The sequence below is a fragment of the Haliaeetus leucocephalus genome, unplaced genomic scaffold (genome assembly GCF_000737465.1).
Source record: "Haliaeetus leucocephalus isolate CR32 unplaced genomic scaffold, Haliaeetus_leucocephalus-4.0 Scaffold536, whole genome shotgun sequence".
NCBI classification, from domain to species: domain Eukaryota; kingdom Metazoa; phylum Chordata; class Aves; order Accipitriformes; family Accipitridae; genus Haliaeetus; species Haliaeetus leucocephalus.
In genome coordinates this window covers 6,619,508-6,646,609 of record NW_010972972.1, presented here as the reverse complement: position 1 = coordinate 6,646,609, position 27,102 = coordinate 6,619,508, and the positions used below count along the sequence as shown (strand labels likewise).

At 38.9% G+C, this 27,102-nt stretch overlaps 1 protein-coding gene across 5 annotated transcripts in view; it reads right to left on the bottom strand.

The window, feature by feature from the left end:
• The window catches only part of PGM2L1 (phosphoglucomutase 2-like 1), a 41,255-nt gene that overhangs the window by 5,834 nt on the left and 8,319 nt on the right, over positions 1-27,102 (bottom strand). For 2 of the 5 annotated variants that reach the window (XM_010576664.1, XM_010576665.1), the window contains 13 exons: positions 26,758-26,895; positions 20,930-21,097; positions 13,754-13,860; positions 11,465-11,549; positions 10,397-10,480; positions 8,594-8,787; positions 7,471-7,660; positions 7,136-7,233; positions 6,149-6,329; positions 4,452-4,545; positions 3,123-3,252; positions 1,586-1,775; positions 923-1,056 (listed from right to left, as the gene is read on the bottom strand). In XM_010576664.1, coding sequence (XP_010574966.1) covers positions 923-1,056; positions 1,586-1,775; positions 3,123-3,252; positions 4,452-4,545; positions 6,149-6,329; positions 7,136-7,233; positions 7,471-7,660; positions 8,594-8,787; positions 10,397-10,480; positions 11,465-11,549; positions 13,754-13,860; positions 20,930-21,097; positions 26,758-26,895 — 1,793 coding nt within the window. Of the gene's footprint in view, positions 1-922; positions 1,057-1,585; positions 1,776-3,122; positions 3,253-4,451; positions 4,546-6,148; positions 6,330-7,135; positions 7,234-7,470; positions 7,661-8,593; positions 8,788-10,396; positions 10,481-11,464; positions 11,550-13,753; positions 13,861-20,929; positions 21,098-22,375; positions 22,437-26,757; positions 26,896-26,995; positions 27,011-27,102 lie in introns of those variants that run through there. The other 3 variants (XM_010576666.1, XM_010576669.1, XM_010576668.1) reach the window with 3 other exon arrangements.

Below are 27,102 nucleotides of genomic sequence, written 5' to 3'. Positions count from 1 at the left end.
TTCCATGGTCAGTTCAGAATAATTTGAAAATATGATTCAAAAGATGGGCCATACCTGTGTTAATGCACTTCATGTAGCAAAAAAAGATGTTTTAAAGAATATTTCAGCAACCTGTGGAAAGCTGTCTAGGCATGGATCTGTGTATCCCCTCATGTGCACATTTCACAAAGGCAATCTACCACTCACTATCCACTGACTACCTAAATCTGACCAAAACATTCAGTGACAAAAATATGCTCACCCTGAATTCCTGCCAATAGGTAAAGTAAATACCAAATCAGAGGCCTCTTTATGTTATTTTCAATTCTCTACTCCACAGGAATGTTGGGACTTGAGTCTAAAAGGAAAGGTACTCATGCAATTTAGGTTAGGAATCCAGTTCAAGGGCCTGCTTCTCTGTTAGCTAGACTGAGAACCTAGGCTCCTCATTCACGCTCCCGATTCCAATGGTGTAAACATACCCTATATTTTTTTTACCCCTTCTAAACTGGAAGAAGCTCATTCCAGGTGGCTGTCAAAAGGGGAAAAACCTCTAGTTACTATCCAGTAGCTTAGAGCAACACAGCAGATTCCCAAATGCAAGAGGAATCCACCTGGGTTTAAGCATACTTGCCAGCAGCAGCACAGTTTTGTCACTTTTTAATTTTAAGTGAACAAGAAATTGGTTTAATAAAAGAAGTCTTACTGCAGCAGATGCTGAAAATTCAATTCTTTGTCTTATCCACTACAGAGGGGATCCCTTATGAGCAGGAATGTGCATCATTCTGGCCAGTTTAACAGGCTGTAATGGTCAGCTGAGGCTCAGGTCTCCAAGGAGACAGACAGCAGAGGAATCCCCACCAGGCAGGGAATCAATTCCTTCTTACTGACCTTTCAGCCTAAAAGGCATCTTGCAATGTGTGCATGCAGACCTGCTACTGACCTCTGTTCGGGCAGCGCACACATCTCTGCGTAGTACTTGATCTTTGGTTCTGTTCCACTTGTCCGAAGGGTGGCAACACAACCATTTTGAAATGTAAAAGTGATCATCTGACTGCTTTTACTCACTGGCAGCACCTACATAAACAAACAACAACAATCTATTACACAACACCCCAACACGAAAGTAGGATTTTTTTTTTTAGTACAACATTCAGTACATACAAAGCTAAATAAACATGCTGAAATCCCCTGCAGTATACATCCACCAGCCAATGCAACAGACTAGACAAGTCATTTCAGCCTGACAGTGCCTATCACCTAGACCAGACTCAGTATTTCAGGATAACAGGACTGCCCCTTACTCCCATTGGAATTCCAACAGCTGGATGCCTGCTAGACAGCTTAAGAGTTGCAGGAGCATCAAGCTCACTCCAACTAATAAAGTTCATTCATTGTTATATCAAAATATTCAATAATAGCCAAGCCATTTCACATTTAAGCAGTTTCCTCTCCAGTAAATGTTATTAAGCAGTTTTAATAGATGATGGTAATTATACTGCCATCTTAGTTGACATAGTACGTCTTTCTGCGTAGTTTTTGGTGTATTTAACTTTCAGTGTCTTCAAAAACGGAACCTCTCCTGCAAAAATACTTTGTAACTCACCGATTTCTTATTCGGCTGGCTGCTGTCATAGCCAGTGGTAATATCTCGTACATGTAATATATTGTAAATACCACAACATTTTGGATAAGCCTGAGGGGCATCAAAGTTCCGAAGTTTCTCAAATATCCTTTTGATAGTAGGAGGATCATAGCACAAGAAATAGGAAGTCTTTGATATGTGATATCCATACCTACAAGCAGATTAACATTTTCAGTCACAAGATTCAGAAGTTCCCTGCACATTTGGTATCTAAAGAAAGTCCCTGTTTGGAAAAGCAATAGCAGAAAAAGAATGCAGTTGTCTCTAAGTATCTGTTTCCACAGCTGTGACAAATGTTTGGACTTTGAAGCAGATTTCACTGCATTACTCAGATCAACCTAAGCTATTTTTAAATTCAAGCAAAGGTTTCAGTTCCAAAGAAATAAACACCAACCATTTGGCTAGGTACAGCCTTGGTAGCCCTCAGGAAATTAATATGCTGCTTTATTCCGACACCATGAAAAATTGTGGCTGCTTGCATGGCTATGGCAGACAACAACAGGTTATTTCAACAGCTTCTGAGGAAGGTAACTGATTATTTAATCCAAGTTAAAACCACTATCCCTAATCAGACCTAATGCAAGTACTCAGTGTAGCAACCACGTTTGCACATTGAAATTTAAGTTGTTCTTCACTATATTCCACCCATTCCTCATCCTGCAGAGACCCTTTTCTCTGCAGCTTAAAAAATGAAATGTGACTGGAAGATGAATCCTTCTATTATCACTATCATTGACACTTTTTCAATCCAGCTGTGCAGAACTGTTTTTGCTACAGTTTGCATATGACAGCATAAATTCCCGAGTGCCATAAAGAGATAAATGCTGACCATCGTTTGTGGTTCCTCATTCCAAGTTTCTAAGGGCCACAGTCTGTCCTTCTGCTGGGCCAGCAGGAAAAGGAATGGCATATACAATTTGCTGTAACTGTGCCACCCGTTCTGTTAAACTTTGGCTGATGAACTGGGCTTATCACAGTATGTGACTTAATTCCGACATAAGCATGTTCCTCATTTTCTTGCCGTGAATTGCGTCCATAGCTATTGAACACAGGCCATTCCTTTAACCTCTGTTCTATTACAAGTCTCTGCAAGAACAGCGCATGATCTTCTAACAATCCCCAGACTGTGTTTAAGTGAAAATAGTAAGTGTTTAAAGAGAAGCACACAGACCACAACTAAGATATAGCTACCCATCAGAAGATAAGAGAAGTAACATAGCATGAATCAAATAGAAAAGTTTGTCCTGGTGGATCCATATGCAAAATTCTACTCTCTCAGAATTTATTGCAGGCACATGATAGAAAGGGCCTCTTTAGTCCTTTGGGAGATAGGGTGTTCAAGGGGTATCTGTAATACTCAAGACTGTAGTCCATCTTAGCATCAGAAAAAACAACTTACAATGAGAAAACATCTGAGGGACACATTAAAAATATTTACTAGATTATTCCCAGCTCCAAAATAGTTAAGTAGAACATACTAGTGAAAAATACAACTTACGTTTCATATATCTCAATGAGTTTCTGTGCTAGTGTTAGGTTCTTGCCCTCCAGGTAGGTTGCCATTTCAGCTATAACTACAGCTGCACTTACACCATCTTTATCCAACACTGATGTGCCACACATGAAGCCTAGAAATAAAAAAATTGATCATGGAAAAATAATCTGACATACTATTACACTACTTTATTTGAAGTTTTAACCTTCTTCCTGTAAAAGAAAGTTGGCCAATACATGTAAGCTGTTTTTATTACTGCATATGCATTCCCCTTTCCTAAGAAACCTAACTGACTTAGGGGTTACAGGGCTGGAAAGATAATAAATTAATTACAGATTGATAACATCTGCTCTCTGATGAGATCTCTCATAGTACGGTGCTAAACATAAGTCTGCTGGTTTTGTGCAAGCACACCGATATCACAAAGAGTCTTGCCACTAATCTGAACCAAAGGAACCCATACAGATACAGCCTTGGTAACTCAAAAACCACTGCTCCACAGTACTTCCAAGATGCCTTCTTTCTGAAGGGATGCATGAGCAAGATCTTAATTCCTTATGGTTAAAAGCTTCTTTAGTTTTATGAATGAAACTGGCATAAGCACACACCCTCTTCACTGCATGCTTCATTTTCAAATGCCATATTATATGTGAACATGCTGTCCCAGAAAGCTGCCATTTATCCTAAGAAGTGGAGAATTCCTATAGCCAAAATGCTCGCTACAGAGTTGTCTACAGGTAAGTGGCATCAGCAAGATTACCAAGATAGAGTGCTCAAGGAAAGGTCAGCAGGACTATTCACACACTTCCATAAGGTATTCAATGCTCTTCCTGCACATTTGGATTCCTCACATATTGTTCTGAAGTATGAGGGGACAGTATACAGCTCCTGGAGGAACTGCAGCACTGGTGCGATGGACAGCATGACCAAAGCAAGCCACCTTCCAGTTCCACATAGTCATTAATAGTGAGTCCTCACAGAGAGGACCTGTAAGATATTAAACTGCTTAAGAACAGATCCTATGCTTGATCTCACCTAAAAGGCCACAAAGCAACAGCAGTTTGGCTCTGGCATCTCAGGACTTTCAACCTGTACCAGAACAGGTTTGTATGAGGAAATTGTACAAGCACAATACCAGAATCAGAGATTTGTGTATCATGTATTCTGATAGTTGGCAAGTTGATATGATGAGAGCAAAATACCAACACTAATAACTAACAAGAACAAAAATAAAGTACTTTTGTGTTTTGTTTCATAACTAAAACCACTCCTTTTTAGTCACATTTCCCCCACACAGTTCTCAACATTTTAAAGTGATATTAACATACATACCAATAGACTCCTCAAATGCAAAGAGAACTACTTTTCCATTATCAAGGAGATCTTTTACTCTACTTCCAATCCATTTAAAACCAGGGAGTGTTTCCTGAAACAGAAAAAAAAGAGAGTGCATTAGATACACATTTTCTATTTAGTTTCAAGTCAAGAAGAAAATGTAGCCACTACTCCTTTTACTTCTGGGATGCTTCAGACAACAACAAAAAAATAAGGGTAAAAAATGATGATGCACTTTTTTGAATTTTAAGGTAAATGGGAAAGACTGCCGCAGAGTCAAAACACTAAAGCTTAAGGACATTTTTCTGATTTTCTTGAAATAATTTCCCTGAATTTAAATCTAAATAACTGACAGAATATGGACAGTAAACACAAACATTAGACAACTCATATCTTCAGCTTAGATTATGAATCTAAGGTAAAGAGTCACCAGATAGCATTTTACTAGTGAATACTCAGCTAGTGCGTAAATATCAAATCAAGGAGTAAGCATGCTTGAGACTGTGGTTCTCTGAGATCAGATAAGATCTTCCATGGTGCTTATCAGATGAGACAACAGTATGAAGTTATTCAAGAGGAAAAGTTAGAGAAATATAAACAGCAATTTTGAGTAATGGGAGGGAAGAACACTGCTTGTGCTCTTCAAACCATGCAAAAGCAGTCAAAAGCTTAGAAACAGTCCTCCTTGGAGAGAAGGAAGGTACAAAGAGGGGAAGCTTTTAGAGGAGACCCAGGGGTTCTGTAAACTCCTAGCTTTTTTTTTTAGTCAAATGTATCCCTTCCCAGACCAAAAGAAAAAAAAAGACAGTATTTAGTAAGATAATGAAATTCACTACAAGGCAGTGACATCCAACCCAATTAAGCATATCAGGACAGTCACTGAAAATGGTTTTCAGAGTTGCTTTCAATTTTATTTTTTAATTCCTCACTGTTTGGCAAAATATTTTTTCCTAGCACATGGATTTAATTAAGACATATTAAACAAGACCCAGACCTTTGCATGTTTGTGCTAAGCTTCAGAGCACTTGCATCTCTTATGGCTAACATCCAACAGTCTCAAATCAGAGCAAATACTTAATCTGAATGCAGGAACTAAAATAATAACTGTCAATCTGCGGGGGCACCCCCCATTTTCTTTTTTAGCAAGTCCTTAATGAAACCACATTAAACATCTGAACATAAGAGTTCCTCTGTCTGACAATTTGAAGTAAAACCAAATTTAAAACATACTAGTGATCTGGGCACCCAAAAGAACATTGTGTAACCTGTGTTTGTTACAAATCCATCAAAACATACTCCATTTTTGTAGTAAACACACCAAGCTGCACACACTTTCATTCTCTCACACAGAATAATTTATCTCTAGGAAAATAACTGAGACAAAGGCATTTCTATTATACATATTTTAGCTTTTAATTTGCATCACCTGTTACAGCCTCCTTGCAGCTTTGCATAAGTTGATCTCGCAGTCTGCATTCACTGTAACATGCATTGAGAAACTGCAGATGCTGAAGTCAGGCTTGTCTAGGTAAAGTAGCATTCTCTGCAAGTTGGAATGCATAGAAACTCCCAGCCAAAAGACTGGAAATCACCTGTGGTTTTCATTTTGTAAAGTCATAAGTGGAGCGGCTAGATAGAGAACATGGCAATCAGATTTTACTCTGCCAAGACGACATCATAAAAACTACACTTACTTCAAAGTGAAATCCCTCTTTAAGTGCAATTGCCCTCAAAATTTTTGAGGAGACTGTGGTCGCTAACATGTAAACATTCTTCACATCAGCATCTTCAGAGCAGTTTTCCTTCCAGCAAGAAAACATCCACCACCCAAACAAAGCTGCTAGCTCGTTGCCAGTGAACACCTTCCAGCAGCCACTGCAAACAGGATAGAAAATGTAAGAGCTCTTTCAGGTTTCCCAGGAGCATCCACTCAGGGGAAGATGTTTCTGCAGTCACTAGAACAACAGGAATCTGAGCACACTACTGACAAGCTGCTCTATACAAAGCCACTGTACTAACAGGACTCCACATTTATCACGTATCAGTGATTTACAAGCCCAGTGCATTCTGTTAGATAGCAAAGATACCACTTAAGTATCCTTACTGTCAGCTTTAAAACAGTTTAGGTCTTTTTAATGTATCAAACAGAAGTATAGCAGTCTATATATTGCAGTCAGGCAATGCCTGCACAACTGCGCATTATAGACAGTTACTTACACAACGATCAGAATTTTGGCCTGTTAGTGGAAGAAAAATAATTTCTATTCAATATGAAGAAACCAGAGGAAAAAGGAACCCCAAACAAAAAACACCCAAAAAAGCCCACAACAGTTAACTGTCCCAAGGCAGAATTTGTTTGCCTAAAAGAAGTGGAAAAAACAGTAACAAGATTTTACTGTCTTTAGTAACCACTCAATTTTTCAGTTAAGTTTTACTTGGCCATTTACTGTAACACTGGTAAGTATTTAATCTTTTCTGAGTTAACTGATTTTATTTAAAATACATTCTTTCAGGTGGAGCTATACCAAAAGATGAAGCTAGCAAGAAAAATACCCAAATAGCTAAGTTCCAACACGAAAGAGTGGGTTAAAGGTGTGTGCCTGTCTACCATTTGGGGACATTCTGCAATTTTCACTACGTCTTCTGCAGAAAGAGATAGAATAAAAGGTCCCGTCACTTACTTTTCCTGATGCTCTGCCACTGCTAGTCTATCTGCATCTGGATCAGTAGCCACTACTACTTTAGCATTTTCTTTCTCTGCAAGTCTCAATGACAACTCCTAGCGGGAGAAGAGGGTGGGGAAAAAAAAATAAGATCACAAGAGCAAATAAACCCCCAGTCTTCCTACTTTATATAACATGCAGTGAAAGAAAGTCTCATATGGATTGCCCACTGTATTAAACACAGCTGAAAGCCCCATACTCCCTGCTCTCTTCCTCGATTTGTTTTTCAACATAGTATCATATCCAAACACAGGAAAGCTCATAGAAATCTGATAAAGTAGAAACAAGAATACCAGCACAGATTCTCCTTCTTCAGGATTTGGGCATTTGACAGTAGAGAAGTCTGGATCTGGATCTTTTTGTTCAGGTACTGGAATGGGGGGCTGAAAGCCAAATGCTTTGAAAGCCAACTGCACGTAGTCATGTCCAACTCCATGAAAAGAGGTATGAACAAACTTCAAATTTGTTTGCACATTTAGCTCCCTGAGAAGGAAAAAAGAATTTCAGTAAGCCTTTACTTAGCTAACAAGACTACTTTCACGTGGCAAAGCAAAAGAAAAATGCAATTATACTTTGTCCTATTCTGCTGGTTTCTGCATTAATTTCAAACCAAGCTCTCATTTGGACTTTCAATAGAAATTGCTGGTTTAAAGGTGCTTCTCCTGGAAAATGAGAAATTTACCATCTGCTGAATCAGCTGAAAGTCTCCCAAGAATGAACTGCTAATTTCTGCATCAAACTCGAGCTCTTCCACCACCCTGAAGATCTTACTCTGGCTCTACTCTACCTACATTATTCATCCTCCTCCTTTTATTTGTCTTCTGTCGCATCTAACCTTTAAACTTCATCTTCTCGCCTCTATCCTATGCATCTACACCTCACCTTTACTCTGAATTTCTGCATTTTATTCAGAACTTTCAGCATACTCATTTGCATCAAACGGCTCACATCAGGGTGCTTTACTGTAGCCTAGTGTCCAAAGGCAGGCTGCTTTATTGTCAAAAAGCATGATTTAGTCCTAATGATGGTGACGATCTAATTTAGTGACATATCAGAGAATGGATGGGGTGAGAGAGTACAGAGATGGCCAAAAATTATTCCCACCACGAAGAGCACAGAGCAACGGCCTCAACCAGATAGTGATGTCGGTAGCAGAGTGCAGCACTTGCTTCTGTGAACCGCAACAGCAGAAATCAACTGATTTGTGATGATAAAAATCATTACAGGCAGCTCCAAAACTGTTAAAATTTTGGAAGACAGACTGATCCCTATACCCAAATCAAAAACGTTTATGTATAGCAGCATCACATGCTTTATTACTGAAGTCTATCTGTCAGCAGTCAGTTTTCTACAGGTAACCCAGAGCTTACTTAAAAAAACCCCCACAATTTAAGTACATTTTGATTTATACAATACCTATGATAACAGATCTTTTTCAGATCCTCCATGTAACAATCACAAATTTTCTTCAGAGGATCCTGTCTAATGGGACTGGTGTCTACCAGGTTCTCATTCCAAGAGCCATTCCATGGTTCAACGCACTCTTCTATACATTTTATAATTTCCTTATCATGAGGAGAGGTGATCTGTGCTCCATTTTCCCAATAAACCTGGTATAAGTTTAAGGAAAACAAGACACAGTTTATTTACAAATATTATTAACTTGATAAACTCTTTTACTTATATGATTCTGCATGCTTCCTGCTTCTTGAAGTCATACAGAAAAGGCTAGCATCAGACTGGCTTGATTCTCAAAAGTCATTTGGAATCACAGTTTATGATTTCAGTTATGTAATGACAGCTACTCAGCAACACGACCTATTTTCAGAAAAGCTGGTATTTAACTATTATGACTGAAATCATTCAGACGTGAGAAAACAAAACTGGGCACTTACATTTGAGAGTGTTGTGCAAACTGTAACAGAAGAAAAAGATTACCTTCTACATAGTCTGGCATTCCTTTTGAAAAAGAAGCACAACTTGTTTTTGAAATCAAAACAAAAAGAGATAAGCAGCGTGCCAAGGTCCATGTTTTTCCGTAACTGAACAATTGTAATCTTTCAGCTGGAAACGTTATCAAATCCTGAACTATAAAAAGTCTTTGTTAAAGAATTATTTAGATGACGGTTTTCCCACAGTTTGTTTCCAATAGCATGGTTGAGTTCACAGTGCAGACTTTCTACTCAGACCAATCTCTCTTTTCTTGTCCACTGGCTTTCATGAAACCCATAGGTACTCAGCATCTTCAAAACTATGGGTTTGTCAAGTTTGGATAAAATTGTCCAAAACCTTCAGAAGCTGCTCAATTCACAGGGGAAATAGTGAAAGATAAAACAATTCTTGTGAAAGACTAGAAGAAACAGTATCTTGACAAAAGTGAAATGCTTTGTATCAGAAGACAAAAACATAGTAGCTTCTTGATAAATGAAGCAACTGGAAAACTGATGTGGCTTATTTTCTTATTCATTGCTATAGCTAAGCAAAAGTAAAGGCTGGTGAAGTACTTTACAACTTCTTCCACAGAGGACAAGTGCAGTACAATCACCTCCAAGAGTTATCTCTGTGCAGAGTAAGACTGGTTCTCCTATTATTGCCATTACTCACTGACCTGTTACTAAGCTTCTAGAATGCCAAGTTTAGTTAAAGTTTAGAGTTTAGTTCAGATTCTTATAAAGTTTAGAAAGGAAATACCATGTTACAATACCGCATAAGCAGCATTTGCTATTATGGGTGGTTATACTGTTCCAAGCTTTCAAAATGAAGCCACCCACCTCTCTCAATGCCCCAAAAAACCAACCTTACAGGGAGCAACACACTACTACAAAGTTTTATTAATCAACTCTCAAACCATCACCATCTCCAGGACAGTTACGTACTGTATGGACTAATTCACCCAAGTTCTAGCTTAGACTTAAAAATGAGTTTAAAACTAAGAAGTGAACACAATACACTCCTTAAGCATTTCCTCAGCTGCTGATTAGACACCATGGAACAGTCACAACAGACTTGTGCTCAAGATACACAAGCAGCACGGTCTTAAGTTCTAGTCACAGAAGAAAGCGTGTGTAATTCCCATTACAGAAGAATGAGTTACTTGAAATCACTTCTTCTAGCACACACAAACGTGTGCTCCAGAAGCAGCCAAATGCCAAAGGCACATAGGTAATACTGGTAAGCAGCTGGCTGTGACATGCTACGAACTTCAAGTTCAAGCCTTACCTTGTATCCGTTGTCCTCCTTCCGGTTATGGGATGCTGTGATCATCACACCAGCCACAGCTTTGAGCTGCTGAACAGCATAGGGCTAACAAAGGAAACCCAGAAATGTTGGTTTACCCAAGAGTTCTGCAGCTGGCATAAATAACATTATATTATGTCAGTTGTGAAATAAGATGCTACAAGAGAAGTGGGTCTTAATGCTTTACTCGCTTATTTGAAAATTGTATACATGAATGCTCATCATTCTGTTTCCTGTAGCTAGTAATAGAGAGAAAGCTTGTTCTATTCTGTTGCATAGAAACATTATTCTATTTACCAATTACATAAACACAATTGTTAACAGGTCAACTAAAGAAAGTCTACACTCAAATTACACTAGTATTTGAGAAAGAGAAAACAAGTTGAAACAGAATGAAGGAATTCACCAAAAGGCTTGTTGAAAAACAAGCTACAGGTATTTCCAGCTAAAGAGCATCCAGTCCTTTCAGTCGTCCCCTCAAAACAAGATCCACAGCATACACAGCACACTAGAAAAGCTTACAGAATAGAAAACAAAGATTTAAAACCCTGCAAGAAAAAGCTTCTGTGAGTAGAATAGAAAGCTCTGGGTTTTGATATATTAAAAGTAGAAGAAATTAAGGATTGCCCCTACTTCAAGCAGTGTAAGTCTTATGTCCAAAAACATGCAGTCCCTATGTATGTGTATGTATTCTCACACACATAAATATCATATCTGACCCTTATTAAACACCTGGGTGTTTAAGCACAGGATAAAAGAAGAACAGAATGCTTCACCTGTAACTAATACAGCAAAGCCTGGACTGCAATAACTACTGCCCTCGCATAGCAGCCTAGGGTGAAATGTGATTTTACTGACTATCTGCACACAGAAGAATTCAGTGACATTCTTGTTACAGCCTCCTTGAAGAGCCAAGTGTACCAAGCAGCTTCTATTTTTCTGTTTAAATAATGGAATTTGAGAAGAAAATTGCTAGTTCACATTTTTAGTAAGCTTTCAAATATTCCCTTAATGGCATGGTTCAACAATATAAAAGAAAAGATGACTCACCACAAATGGTGTAGGGACGTACGTGGAAAAGAAGTATACAGGTACATCTTTAGCCAGTAGGACTGCTGCAGTGAGCTTTGCAAGTCTGCCAATGTGAAAAAGAAAACATTCAGTCAACCCAACTGCCCATGACAATTCAATAGCCATATGGCATTACTGTAACCTTTATTTCACTTTTCTTAAATCCCTCTATTATTTTTTGGCTTACACCGAGAGTAGTATCCTACAGTTTGCACAGTCAATTTAATAGTTTTCAGGCTGTAGAATCTGACACAGCTCTTTTATTCATTGCTTGAAGAACACAAGGGACGGTCAACCACCTAAATAAACCAGGGATATAAAAAACAGAGATACAGAACCTACTAGTATGACATTGGTTCTGTCCTTGAATGAAGGACAAATCTCCCAGAAAGTTTAAAGTGCCAGATGTCTGCAACAGCAGGTTTGGAAAAGGATTCAGTATTTCACACAGCAAAGCTTGTCTGCCAGCCCTGTTCAGCAGCTTCAGACAATATCCATGAAGCCGATCTATTCCTAAAAATATATGTCTGCAAACTAGCCCACTCTTATTCCAGAAAGTTTAGAAACAGTAACAGCACCCATGTTTTTAAACCTTGCCTTTATTATAAACTTTTCCTTTCAAGCAGCAGGGAGACTCATTCTCTTTTCAGGTAACTGTTTGATATGAAACTGTTCGAGTCAGGTACACACAGCTCAGCAATTAATGGGAAGTCTCAGAGTCAAAACAGATGAGAGATTGAATAGTGTAAGTTTGCTTTGCTCACTTGCTTTTACAGACAAGCATTAGTACTTGCTTCCTTATTTCCCATGGTGAGTAGTATACTGTAGTCTTAAATTTCAGCTACTCAAAATTTCACTATAGCACCTATCAAATGTAACCTGAAACCACGTAAGAGTTTGAGATCTCAGCTTAGCTGAAGCTACTGAAATTTTGCTTGTGTATCACAATGGTTTACGTCAACTTAATTACGGAATACAGCCAGACGGTCTGCCATCTCCCTTGGCACTGGAACTGATGCAAAGAAAGGGGTGCTCCTGCTCACATAGTGCTGGATAAGCACACTGATCCAATTGAAAACACTCTTTTGGGGAGGTTCAATTTGATTTTATCACTACTGTAATTGTGTGCCATTCCAAGGGGGCAAAAGAAACATGCAGTTGAGAACTGATTTGCTCCTTTGACACATGAAACAACTGCACTGTCATCAAGTCTGAATTCCAAGTTTTGTGTGGCTGAAAAGGAATGTTTTTCTTACATTTCCACATTTTTAAGCTTGCATAACCCAGACAATTTGGGTAGAAGCCTTGCAAACACAGTGTAACAGAGGAGTTTAAAACCCTTATGCCAAAGCCTGGTGGATAATGTGCCACACATCTGAAGACCAGACAGGAAGGCGTGGAGAGGCAAACTTCAGGGGAATGGAGAAACTCTTACAAGACAGTCACTAGATTTTGTGCTCTATTATACCAAGAACTTACATCCCTAGAATATTAAATGTTGACAAAAATAAAATAAATAAAAACCTACATTAATTACAACAATTAACTAGAACAACTACATTAACTACAATTAACCACTCATTAACTAAATAATAATTACCCACTGGGTTGGCTTTTTTGTAAAGCATATCATTACAAGATGTGTTTCGCTCCTCAAATGAGACAGGATTAGGATTGCTTATAGAATTCAGAAAGCAGTTCTTTTACAGATCCCCTTTCCTTGCAAAGAGCACAATTTGGCATCACTGAAAGTTTACATTTTAAGCATTCCAGGTAAGATATTCCCAATGTGGAAACACACTGAAATCACAGACTAGCATAAGGGTACCAATATACCGGGTTACAATAGGCTGCAGGTAGAAATCTTCTCCCCCAAGCAAGCTTAAATCAGATGCATAATACAAGAGAACAACAGCGTTAATAATAGTGCATTAACATTTAGTGATTTCAAGCTAGATGTTAGTATTCCGAATTTACCTTCACATTCAAATTTCTCTCCAGGCATATCAACTTCTTAATGTCTGCCTAATGTGTTCTTGTGCATTTAGACTGTAAATTCTTTGGTGATGTGACTAGCCTTACATTCCACATTTGCTGGCAATTGGTATTATAAAGGCTTTAGTCCATGCCTCTCTCCGTTACTATTTAAATGGACTAAGGGAGGGGAAAGAGTGTGTGCAGTTCATGACAAAAATATTCTGATAGAACAGAATGCATTTAAAGCCACAATTTAATTTCTAGTCTTGCAAATGTAATCAATACTCATACTTCTTACTGCTGCAGTTGCTGGTCACCTGACCTCGTGTGTCATATCCAACAACAAAGCCTCTCTGCTTAAAGTCTGAAAAACACCTCTCAAGATACTTGTAGATCCCCTGGAAAGAAAAAAAAAGAAAGAAAAAAAGTAGCAAAGAATTAGCTCTAGTGCAGCACACACAAACATTAAAAATGATCTTTCACATAGGATGTATAATGTCAGTAGGCAAAATCATCAATAATGATATTCACAAAAGCAGTGTATTTATTTTTCCCCGAAGTATTCACAGAAAGAAAGAAAGCAAGCAGAGAAACAGCTGTGGGAAATAAAAGCGGTACAACAATAAATGACCAAACAGCATAAAAAGAAAGCTCAAGCCAGCAAAATCCTCAAGCAGCAAACACTTGTTTTCAATCCATACTGTGCTTTTATGTATTCAAACAATCATCTTAAAGACCCGATTGAGAAAAATCCATTTTTTGAAAGTCCATCCACTCAGGCAATATAAGGCTAGTGCTAGTCTTTATCTTTGTGTTCACAGCATAAGTCAGACACCTTTTCAGCATTGGTTCCAAAATGTTAGTTCTAAATTTGCATTAAAAGGATGCTTCATCCTTTCCCACTTTTTCAAATAAAAAGTTTATTACTAGTGACCTGCTCCAGGTAGAGAGATTAGAGTCCTCAATTTATATACTATGCAGATAAAATAGCATAAATACAAGCTGTCTTCTATACATCAAGGCAGAACATTTCCAATGGCAAGATATCAGAGAATGCTCCCGTGCAGGGAAAAGAAAGGGAAGCAGATAAAGGGAGTAAACTTTTAAGACACACTGCAGGTGAGGAGAAATATGCACTGAAACATACACAGAAGAAAAACAGCCTCTCAGTCAGCCACCCCTTCTTTTCAAAAAAAGAAAAGATAGGCACTCTTTGAAATAGTGCATTACATGGTATTCCAGCTTCACCTTCCCTGTGGCCTTCACATCCATTCATTCCCCAGTTAGAATCTCTCTGGAGATCCATCACTGAAACAACCCAGGATGGATCAGCAGTTTTAGACAAAAAGATGGAAGCACTATTGTTAATGGAAGTTTCCAGAGGCTACAGTTCACCACAATCAGAAAGCAGCCTTCCCTAACACAAACACAGCACTGTGAACTTACCATAGCCGAGCTTATCTTAAAATGGCTACCTCTCACAAGGGCACAAGCTTCCTCTTTATAGAAGGGGTGGGAGTGTTTCATACTAGAATTAAACAGATTTTTCCTGCAGTATTAAGTGCAATTCTCTGCAGCGTCCTTATCTGAATCTGACTCGATATCACTAATAAGCAATCTCTCAATTGGAAAGTTAGCCTGACTTCTACCCATGAAATTCAGCTGAGCTCAATTTTTCAAATGGTTTTAATGGTTAATTCTTTCCACCAAAGAATATACTTCAAATATGAACAAGTGGATATTGGCATCTCTTTGGAGAACCATTTCAGCCACAGATGTAGTGCTTCTATAGAGGGATTCAGAGAGAGAGAAAAACTTGTAAAATAAATAAAAATCTTTGAATACTGATGAAACTGGGAGCTGTGCCATGGCATGATCACCCACTGAAGTCACCTTCACACTGAACTGAAACATGTTGATACACAAACATGTTCCCATCACCCTGATAACTTCAAGAAATTTCATTCACAGTTGTAAATAGATACAAGACAGAGGAATGGGAAAAACTTGTTCAAGTTTGACTTGAACAGATTGACTAACATTTAAAGGGATGAGCAACAGATTTCTTATCAACAGATCCTTATTTAGGATAGTGATATCTTGAGATCAGAGGACATTGCAGAGTTTTTTTTATCTGTACTAGTTCATCAAACATCAAGAAACTGCACCAAAAAAAAGATTTACAGAAGAAGCAGGACCCTATTAGACAAACTGGTACTAATTAGAAGCAGAAAACAGAGGCATATAAACTTTTTCAGAAGCAGCATGAATCAAGGTAAGTTCAGATAGAACAACTAACACTCCTGTCCACACAAGAAAGTCAATACATTACAAATGACAAAACACTCTTTACATTTGAAAAAGTGTTACACAAGATTTCTATTTCACACCTACCCCCCAGGAGCTTTCCCTCAACAGCAGAGGCATCCCTTGAATGTTCTGGCAACCTTAGCATCTCTAGGATTCTGCGCATCAAATTTCTTCCTCACCCCTTACTTCCCAATGACAACCATCATAGCTGGTTTGGCTTTTTGGCTCTAATGGCTGCACCCTTATACATCTCCCAGCTTCCTATTCCCTCCATTCCTCAAACACAGAAGAGCTGATTTACTTCCGTTGCAAAGTCAGGGTCTATATTGATTTTTTTATATTTAAATTTTTTTTAGTAGATTTGATCTTCTGTACTTTCTCCCCTGCACCTCATCCCAGCTATTTCTGCCTGAGCATTTTTGGCAGCTCCTGGCTGCCACTACAATCTAAGTAACACTCTACTCAAGGGTGAGGCAAGATTTTTCCTCGGACATCATCTTAAAACCAGCTTCACTGACAGATATCAAGGACTTCATATGAATGAAAATAGGAACGTCTTTACTTTCTGCCATGGAGAAGTTTTGCTTAAAATTAAGACAACGCAATATGAAGTACGAGAACAAAATACCTTAAGCTTAGCAAAGGATCCCACAGCTGAAATTAGTCCAGCCCTACTGGACTTGTTTACTATCCAAATACCTTTATTAAAGCTGCAGGAAACAAAAATAAATAATGACAGTGAGAGGAAGTGAATGCAGAGTCTCTCCACTATCTGAACCCTCTACTCAAGTTCACACCTATTTTTTTCCAGATATTCTCCCCTTCTCAGGCAGCAATTAGTTAGTAACTCCAACACATCTTGGGATAAGTTCTTTCTTGAAGAAATTTAAAGAACTTCTACTTCCTTTTTACAAGACTCAGTTTTTGATAGTGTCCCCATCTAATTTTTCCTGGGATAGCTACTGCTTCTAAATTGAAGATATCCAAGTCAACAACTTGCCATTGCATACTTGGTGATAATTAATAACTTATTAGCAAGTGTCAGCATACAAATGTATAACCACCTCAGTGGGTCTAAAACTGAAGTATTATAAGTATTTATACCACTGCACAGTTCAGGTGATTTCCCTATATAAGATTCACAGACAGATCTAGTCTGCTTCTACTGCCATGTTTTAAATAATCCTCTTGCATGTCCAGTCCCTTATGATGAAATTCAAAAGAGAAGTGAGGGGAAGTGATGGTATCAAGAATGGGATGGAAATATTTTTGGTTGATGAAATGAAGAGAGATAGTAACAGCTTTATGAAGCCCAGTATTTAAATCTTTCAACTATTTTCTTTAGCTTTGCTTATATAGGCACAGGAAACTCACAGCAATGATGCAAAGATGACTGGTTTTGTCATTATGGAGGTCAGTGGTGGGTTACTTACCTACTAACAGCAGCAACTGGCTCAGCAGGACAGAAGCAATACTTGAGCAGGAAAATCTAGGCTTTATGCTTAGGTTACATACCAACAATCCTCAGAAGAGTCAAAAGCAACTTCCGGATATTCTGTACCTTTCTGGATCTGACTTTTCATGACATCATTATAATTATGCAAATGAATAACACAGCACACGCTTAAGCATGCAACTTAACCAAGGTTTATTTTAATTGAAGGAAATTTTATTACACTGAAGTCTACTTTTTTGAATGGCCATTTATTCCTGTAGCAGGTAAGGACAAATAGAGAGACACAGTTACCCATTTTCAGATTAGGTTCAGCAAAACCGTTTACGTCATTAGCTTCTGAAACAAGAATACTCAAAGAGATTAAATCTGATGCAGTTTACTTCAGAAACAAGTTCTAATCTGCTTCCCAGAGATTGCTTTTCCTAACTTGATATATAGCTTTAATAAACAGCTAAAAATAGAAGCTCCACAGAGGAAGCAAATGAATACAACCCAGTTTGTTACTTTCAGAAGCCAGTGATGTCCATGAAATTGAACTTGCAAACACATTCCCTGCTGACCAAAATGAAACTTTTCACTTTCTGCCAAGAATGCGTATCAGTCACCCGATCCAAGTTCAGTCACGCTTTCATAAGACTGAAAACACAAAGGCAGCATGTAACATTCAGTCGCTCAGGGCTTGAGCAACTCCAAATTCAGACTACACAGGCCAAAAAATAAAACAACTATTATTAACTTCCTCTGCATTATCAATTGTTTACTCTGCTTCAAAGAAAAGAGGACTTGTTGAAAGCAACTTTGCTACTCTTAACAATTCCACCACTGGCAACAAACTACTAGTTTTTAAACTTTTTTTCTTAATCTCTTCAACTCATTCCCACTGGATCAGTCAAGACCACCTGTACCACATTAGTAAGCTTTGTTCATACCATTACAGTATTTGTAGCAGATGAGTTTGGTATACTCAGATCAGTAAGGGTAGAATGAGGATTCCTTTATTTCTAAGATATGTCCAGTTTACAGATTAGAAATGTAAAGAAAACTTTGTTAGACCCAAGATGATACTGAAGCGAAAAAACAGTCAGATACAAGGCTGGGTTGCAAACCCTACCAATGAGCTCCAACACATTATTTCTCTCCTTTTCAAAGCCTATATAAACAGCTATTGGAATTTGGTTTCACCACAAGAGTTTGGGCTCCAGTTGTACAAGTCAGACATTAGCAGTATGTCAAACAGCTTAGAGTCCCAGCTGTTCCAAGTTTTAAGCACATCACTTTACCCTGAGCCAACAGAAAATAAATTATTTCAGTCATGTCTACTGAGGGACTTTCTATCAGAGCATTAACCTGCAAAGAGACAACTATTTAAAAATGTTTAAGTACATGGTATTAAATGAGAGACTTTATCAACCTTTTGTAAATCACGCAGTAAAACACCTTTTATCATATTGCTGCATCTCCACTTATAAAAAAGTACTTGACAAATTAGATAAGATTTGGTAGGTTTGTCATAATGAAAAATTTTTAGGAATGTTCCAAGTAAAATAGTTACAAATATACCAGTTCATTATATTTTCAATAGTCAAGACTAAAGGTGGGGACAGATAAGATGTTTAAATATATTTAATATACACAGTCCAAACCCATTTGTATTTTAGATGTTCATAAGGGAGGGAAATCCGGAACATCCATTTTCTGACTAATGCTACTCTTTTGAAAAAGGATTCAACACTTCTCTTTCCTTGCTGCCCACTACCTTTACTGGGGTGAGAGAAAGCTGTATTTTGCACATTAAGAATCCCACTGCTTTTTGGATAATATTTACCATAATAAAATATGTGCAAGAATGACTATCAAAGTCAGGAATGATAGTTTAACAAGACTACAACCCTAGATAAATCAATGTTCAAATTCAGACTCTTCTTTCACATGCTCAAAGTCTTGATAATATCAAAGCAGTTTCAGATGTACTCTGAATTAACTTCTTATGAGGTTTAGTTGTGAAGAGTAGTTATTTAATCTCCTTGTTCAGGGGAAAAATTGATAGAGGAACACATCAGCTGAAAAGCACCCTGCTACTGTACAATAAGCAAATTTAAGAACAAAACCACTATGAGAGAGCAATATAGAAGAGAAGCATGGATCACTTTGGATCAAGAACTAGACTAATATCAACTGTTCCTTCCAAAGGTGTTTATCAAAAAGGTGGGGAAAGAAGTGAGACAACTGGGGACCAAGTTCTTTGAGAAAGATTGTATCATCTGCCCTTGAACAAAACAGCACTTCAAAGAAAAACAGATATGATTAAGCCTTATATTAATCAATAGGTTGATTCATTCAGACAATCGACACACATACAAATCATTAACATTGTCTGACAGAGAAGCGGGGGGGGAAACAGAGAAGAGTCTGATCATTTTCCAAACCTCTTCTGGCATGCAAGACCAAAATCAACAGAGAAAAAAAGGAAGGTAAAAGATATTGAAGAAACAAGTCCAGAAAATTGTATTTCTGGTTGTTAACTTAAACAGCAAGATGTGTCAGAAGTGAGGAGTCCCTGCCACCAGCCTTCCCCACCTCAGCACTGGTATCATTCGTGTCCCCATGGCAGCCCCTATCCAGCTCCTCAATTCCATGTACCAGCTCTTGTGCCCTTCTAAATATGTATCCAGTGCCATCACCAAGAGGAGCCTAATCTCTGGCAGAGGAGCAGGAAATTATGACTAAAGCCTCCCTGACCAAAACTTTACCCCACATGCACACTCATCCCATCAGACGCTTTCAACAACAACATACAACTGTCAAAATGGCAGTCAAGAGCTACATCTAAGTTCCACAATCTCCCTGCCCGTATTCAAATCAAGATGTCCATCCCAAAATACTCCAAACTTCAAAGAACTAGCCTCAAAAAGATCAACATCTGTTTACAATGTTTTCTTAGCAAATAATTCTATAATATCTCTAACCCAAATACACAAATACTAAATAATAGATAAACCATGAATCATCGACCTCTCTGATACAAACTTAAACTCTCAAACTGCAAATTTTATGTTACGTATTGTATCTCAAATTATTTTCTTGCTTCTCCACTTAAAAAAGTGTGAAGAGCTAAAAGACAGAGCTACAGCAATGCCAGTGCACTTAACCACAACATTTTCTAAAGCTACCCAATCCAGTTGTAGGTAACACAACCAAGTGTTACTGGAAGGATTCCCCAGAAGTTAAACAATTTACAATACAGATATTCTTCACAGTCATTCTATATTTGCTTTTTCATCTTACTTCCTGTTCATTTTCTTAGCAACACCTGCTATTTTTGTATAGTTATTCACAATTTTGGCTAAAAATGAAAGAAAAGGCTTGTTTCATTGGTGGTGGGTTTGCTTTTGGGGTTTTCTTGGGGTTTTTTGTTTAGTTTGACAGATACTAAAAGTTCTTATGACAGATAATGATTTCCAACTACAGAGCAGTATAATAGACTTTTAACTACTGGCCAAATTCCAGTGGAAGTGATTATATTCTGCCTCCTAGGATGTCCAATTAAACCTGCTCAAGCCACTTTATTTTCTTTCAGCACTAAACATTTCACATTATCACTCTACTGTTGAATGGCTGCTTGTATTTCAGTGGTACACTGTATGACCCAAACATTTACTGTGAAACCATTCAGTTGTCTCCTATGCAACTATTCAGCTTACCTGTGTTGACTGGATCACCGTAAGATCATTAATGTAGCAAAAGCCTGCTCCCATAGCAGAGCGAAGCCCAGCAGTCCCAAAGGTCAGCCTGCAGCAGAGACGATCCCGTAACTCTTTATGTTTTCCATTCTGTAACAAGCTTTCAATCTGTTCTTTTGTTTTTTGGTTCTGCAAAAGAAGATTAAGGTCTTAATTTAGTTCTTGAAATCAGGATCTGAACTATATGCTCATTGTTTTTAAATAACTCCTAGTTCTGCAGTGCAACAAGTTCTTCCTATCCTATAAAATGCCTGTCTGCACAAACTAGCCTTCATTGTAACTCATTTCTACTGTATTCTTTTCTGTATCATCCTTATTTATAAAAGATTCAAGAGCTCTTGCTGCCATTGATACGCTGATGTGTTTGCCTAGTCATTAATACACTTTCCAGCTACATGAAGCCCATAACTGAGGAGCACAGACTTCAGAACAGGTTTTTCCAAGGCACATAGCACAAGTTAATTCTCGATCTGTGCTGCTGGAAGACAGAAAAAAATCCTAACTTCAAAGCAGTATTTCCTTCCTCCCCACCTGCAAGGAAGGTCTGTAAACACGCACATTAAAATAAAGCTGACATTGTAAAACAAAAAATAAAGCTTGTCTTTTCAAGATACATTAATCTTTAGTGAAGTGGGTACAAGAGAGTCAAAGCCCCTATTTATCGCAAACTCTCAAATAAAGATAGGTATTTCTGTCAGAAAATCCCAGCCATTTTTCACACCTTCGCTTCTCAATACCTACACTGGATATGAATGGGTTAAAAAAAAGTCCTGTTCCCGAAGGTAAGTATTACATGCATCATTGTAACAGCCAATTGCCCTACTCTCCAAACTTAGATTTTTAACTGTACTTAGAAAGGTCTCAAGAATCTTGTCAGTAAAACCCAGAGAATTAAAAAAATTCCCCAATTACTTAAAAGTTCAGAAAGAAGGCATTTCACATAGTACATGATACAGCCACTAAACAAAGAATTCTCCAAAGAAGTCACTGGATGTATCTTTAACAGCTAGCACCTTTCTGAAGAAAAAAAAAATTCTGCTCCCAAAAGCAGTACTCATGTCAGTGAAACATTATTGTTGGCCTTAGAGAACACAAAGATAGCAGTTGCTTTATGATTTGCCACCAAAACCAGGAAAACATACACCCACCAACATACTCAGAGGAAATATTTAAAATCAAAATACCATGTCAGTTAATTTATGTATATCAATATATAAACAGTGTTATGGTTCATATGGAAGAGCCAGAGACATTCTCCCTTTCTGGTATCATTATTAGCCAACTGTTACACCACTTCACCTACACCTGCACAGCTTATTACAATTGAAAGCTCCCTGCAGTTACATGCTGGTGTTTGTATAGTGTGTATCGCAGCAGGGACTTGCTCATCGGCTGCTCTGCCGTTACCTGAAAGAGGCAATACCCAGTCAGACCAAAGGGCTGGTTAGTCCAGCACTCTGACAGCAACTGTCAGCAGATGCCTAGAAAAATCACAGAATGGTTTGGGTTGGAAGGGACCTTAAAGACCATCTCATTCCAACCCCCCTGCCATGGGCAGCGACACCTTCCACTAGACCAGGTTGCCCAAAGCCCCATCCAACCTGGCCTTGAACACTGCCAGGGATGGGGCAGCCACAACCTCTCTGGGCAACCTCTGCCAGTGCCTCACCACCCTCACAGTAAAGAATTTCTTCCCAATATCTAATCTAAACCTGCCCTATTTCAGTTTAAAGCCATTATCCTTTGTCCTATCACTACATGCCCTTGTAAAAAGCCCCTCTGGCTTTCTTGTAGGCCTCCTTTAGGTACTGAAAGGCTGCAGTAAGGTCTCCCTCCAGGCTGAACAACCCCAGCTCTCTCAGCCTGTCCTCACAGCAGAGGTGTTCCAGCCCTCTGATCGTTTTTTGTGTCCCCCCTCTGGACCCACTCCAACAGGTCCCTGTCTCTCCTGTGCTGAGGACCCCAGAGCTGGACGCAGAACTGCGGGTGGGGTCTCACCCGATCAGAGCAGAGGGGCAGAATCCCCTCCCTCGACCTGCTGGCCACGCTGCTGGTGATGCAGCCCAGGACACGGTTGGCTTTCTGGGCTGCAAAAAAGGCATAAGGACAGCACAATCATGGCGGGAAGCTGGACAAAGATGCAAGGGCGATCTCAGTCTTTGCTGCTTAGGGAGTTCCTGATCTGCACAGGAAGGCTGCTTGTACCACAAAAGGGGTACAAACACCAGACAAATCAGGACAAAACATTTTAAAAAAAATGTTGTCATCACATGCCTTTATCATCTAAAACCCACAACTAAAATGAATGGCCACCTGACAAGGAAAAAGCTTGGCTAAATAGAACAGTAAGAAGCAATTCTTCTGATCTGAAACCCACTCCATTTTACACAGAGTCATTGCAATTACGAAAGAATGTGTTTGTCATGTCCATGTATAGAGAAGACGTTTATTCTCATTCATAGTTCAGCTGAGGGAGTGATTATACACATCTCTGAAAGGCTTAATTTGAATATTTACCTTAAGGTAGGAAATTTTACAATCATATGAGTGTTTTAAAGTCAATCCTATCCAGTGCACAGTATGTTATGTAGGAGGGTGGGTAAGAGACACTGATTATTGAAATCTCCCTCTGCTCATTCAGTATTTTCCTACACTTGCATCACCATTGAAGCTATGAACTTCCAAGTGTACAAAACGCACACACACAATTTGTTCTTCATAGTTATTCTGCACCCTCAACTGATATTGAGGCTGGGAAACAATAAGACAAAATAGGGAAACTTCAAAATTAATTACCTATGATGATTAGAATTAGATAGTCATGGTAATACCAACCACACTATCCTGGACATGCCTGGGGAGACCTGGGGGAAAGCAAGAGAAGGCAAGTCCAGTTTGACAAAGAAAAACAATGATAGAAGAATATCCACGTCTGTCTTTTTACAACATGTACTAACAGGGAGCACTTTACCGATAGGATGCTGTTTTGAAAGAAGTGGATCAATAAGTACCCACATTTTATAAACACAGGGATTTTGAAGGTTCAGTGAAGTCATTTGGTCATCAAGAAACTCAGCCTGTCTACTGACATCTAGTTTGGACAAGACACTTCACAGATCCTATAAACACAGCACAACCCAGTCAGGCTTGCCAACAACACAAACAGTGTAGAAGGCAATCGATACACAGCTGTAAAAAACAATGACAACAGCTGTGTAACAGTACAGCTCAGGCTGCACAAGTGCTTCTCTAGAACAGCACTGCTTCAAGCAGGGTCCTAAGGAAGGGTTAAAAAAGGCAAATGGAATCTGAAAGGCAAGGGTGAAGCACCCCTGACATTTAAAATAGAGGTCAGCCAGCTTCAGCTCCCACACTGCCTGCCACAAGGCAGGCTCTGCAGCATTGGGAAACATGCTCTGCACAGAGGGAGGTTCTTCAGGAGGATTTGAAAAATGCTGGGGAAAGCACAATGGTACAAGCTGCACACTTTCATTAGGAAAAAAATACTGCATAAAACTTGTTGAAAAATCTGAAACTATTTCCACAGCTTGACAACAGATCTTGAACACTAGCAGGATGAGACATGTGAATTTAAAATAAATTTTAATTTCTTTGTGCCGTAAAATAAAAAGGCAAGCCGTTATTGTTCAGGGTCTCAGATGGCTCTGCAACCAGAGCAAGCCATTACTCACAACACAGCTTAAAAAAAAGCTTAAGAATAAAACAACAACAACGGGGCACAACAAATATTAAATCCCAGAAGTGAAAGCTTCTCTTTTAGCAGTTCATAGGCAGTCAACCAGAAAACAAATGACTCATCTGAAAAGAGTCTGAGGCAAGAGTACATGAAAACCTCATTTCACACTATCATAATTCAATACATAATTTTGCTTTAAAATAAGGTTATTAAATTACACAGCATCTTTAATGGCTTCTTAGGATATGCTGTATTGCTTGCCTGCAAAAATAAAGTAACATGTAGTACACTACACAGTTTATGGTCTGGAGTTTTGCAAAACTAAGGCAAGACTTTCCTGAAGCAATAGCACAAACATTTATTTTACAAATAGATTAACATGCGTTTTTGATTGAAGCTACCTTATTTATTTCCTAGGGAACAAAAATGAGTCAGCCAAAATAGCATCCAAATAACATCTTAATTTGCTCAGGCTGCGCTCAGTTAGCTAAAATCTCCTGCAGTCAGAAAAGAAGGAAAGAGAAAAAAGGTGAAAAAGAAGAAAATATCAAAGCTTTCCACATATCACCTGAAAGTCCTGGGGCAACAAAAAGAAGGAATTTTATGAGACTTGGTATAAATTCAGATGTGGTGATGATCTGTCTCACACTCTGGCTTACGCATCAATAGCATTAGAAGACTGATCTCAAGACAGCTGTTATCACAACCATCCATGGCACAATCCTTACTGCATTTCTCCACCCCCTCCCCGCCCCCGGAGTTGGAGCTTCAAAGCCTATGGACCAGTTTAGCTTCTTGAAACATACTGCTTGAGTATGAACACCATTTACCATACTAAACTGAGAATTTCAAAAGGCACTGCAGTCAGGTGGGACTAAAAGATAATGATAGCTTCCACTGTTGACATTTAACCCTATTGCAAATTTTCAAAAAACAAGTTTTTTGCTGTTTTGCTTTACAGTTATGAAATGAAGTAAAACCTCTGAAAGTTTCACAGTAGCTCTTAACAAAGGTTCATTTGTCAAAGCGGAACAGTTGTAATGTTAAAACACAGAACAGACTTTAACATTAGAGACTGGGATTACGAAGAAGAAAGTCTAGTATGCCTTTATGCAAAGTACATTATCTGAAGTCATTAGTATCATTGCACACTCACTCTCTCTGTCAACACTAACTTTCCTGTCATGTGAAGCAAGAGGCACTAGGAGGGTATATCAGATTAGTCAAGCTATGCAGCATCCCATTGTATTTCTAAGTTCCAAGGAAATATCATCAATCCCACCTATGGATGCAATTATGTGACATTGAGGCGAGAGGCTTACTAGCAGCTTTAAGTAGTTCATTGATGTATTCAAAAAAAACTGTAACAGATCACTGCTTAGAAGAGAATTTCTCAAGCTTCTGAAGGCAAGCAAGGCAGCAGCATAGTGTTAACACCAAACTCAATTAGCTTAGAAATACAAACTCGGAACAACTGAAATGCCCACTGTTAACCGCTGCCTGGATTAGTACGTCAGTAAGCTCCGTTAATCACAACGCAGAAGCCTAGCATAAGCAAAAGGTAAGTTCCTTGGAGATTATCAACTACAGTGTTTGGACATTATTTTTAGTACCCTTAAAAAAAATAACAACACAAGACTGCCTAAAGCTTCCTGTCCTAAGTAGAAATAACTAGGCTGTTTCATACAAAACTAGTAATTTCTTAATAAAAGCAATGATCTAAAAATATGCTTGCATCCCTAATGGCTCTAACAAAGCAATTCAAATTCTTCTCATGGATTTAGTGATTTGAAGAGCCCACAGAATTCAGTGCTTTGTCTGAAGTCAAGCAGTATGCAAATGTCAGAGATATGAAAAGAGCATTTATTTCAATACCCACCAAACACTCCAAACCTCTGCGCTGCTGGCCAACAAGACTTTGTGGAAGAGCAGCTAAAGCACTCGCAGACAGCAGCGCAGCTCAGGGAATGCAGGTCAGTGTAGGGACCCCAGCTGCTGTGCCTGCCAGCAAGCACAGCATCACTGTTGGAGGCACAGAGGGTGCGATCCAAGGGCAAAGGTGCTGTGGTGAGCTCAGTGCCTGCAGCCTTACCCCACCAACGTGACTCGTGGTCTTTCCTAGGGTCCCCCAGCCGTTCCAGATGCACTGGTGACTTGTCTGGTAGGGATACCCCAAGAGGTTCAGTGGCTGACTGCCAAGCACTGGTTTCTCCTTCATTGCCCTGTGAAGCTGAGCAGGGAATATCCCAGTAACTAGGCTGCAGTTGCTATCCCACACTAGGAAGTGGTTAGGGAAGGGGGAAAAGAAGAGGCTGAGTCCATTTCAGTACCATGGCTTTAGCAGGGTCTGCATGCTGCAATAGGAACGCATGTGCACAGGCCTGAGCCCAGGACAGGGCAGGATGTCTGGCAGAAGCAGCACTGACTCTCCCCAAAG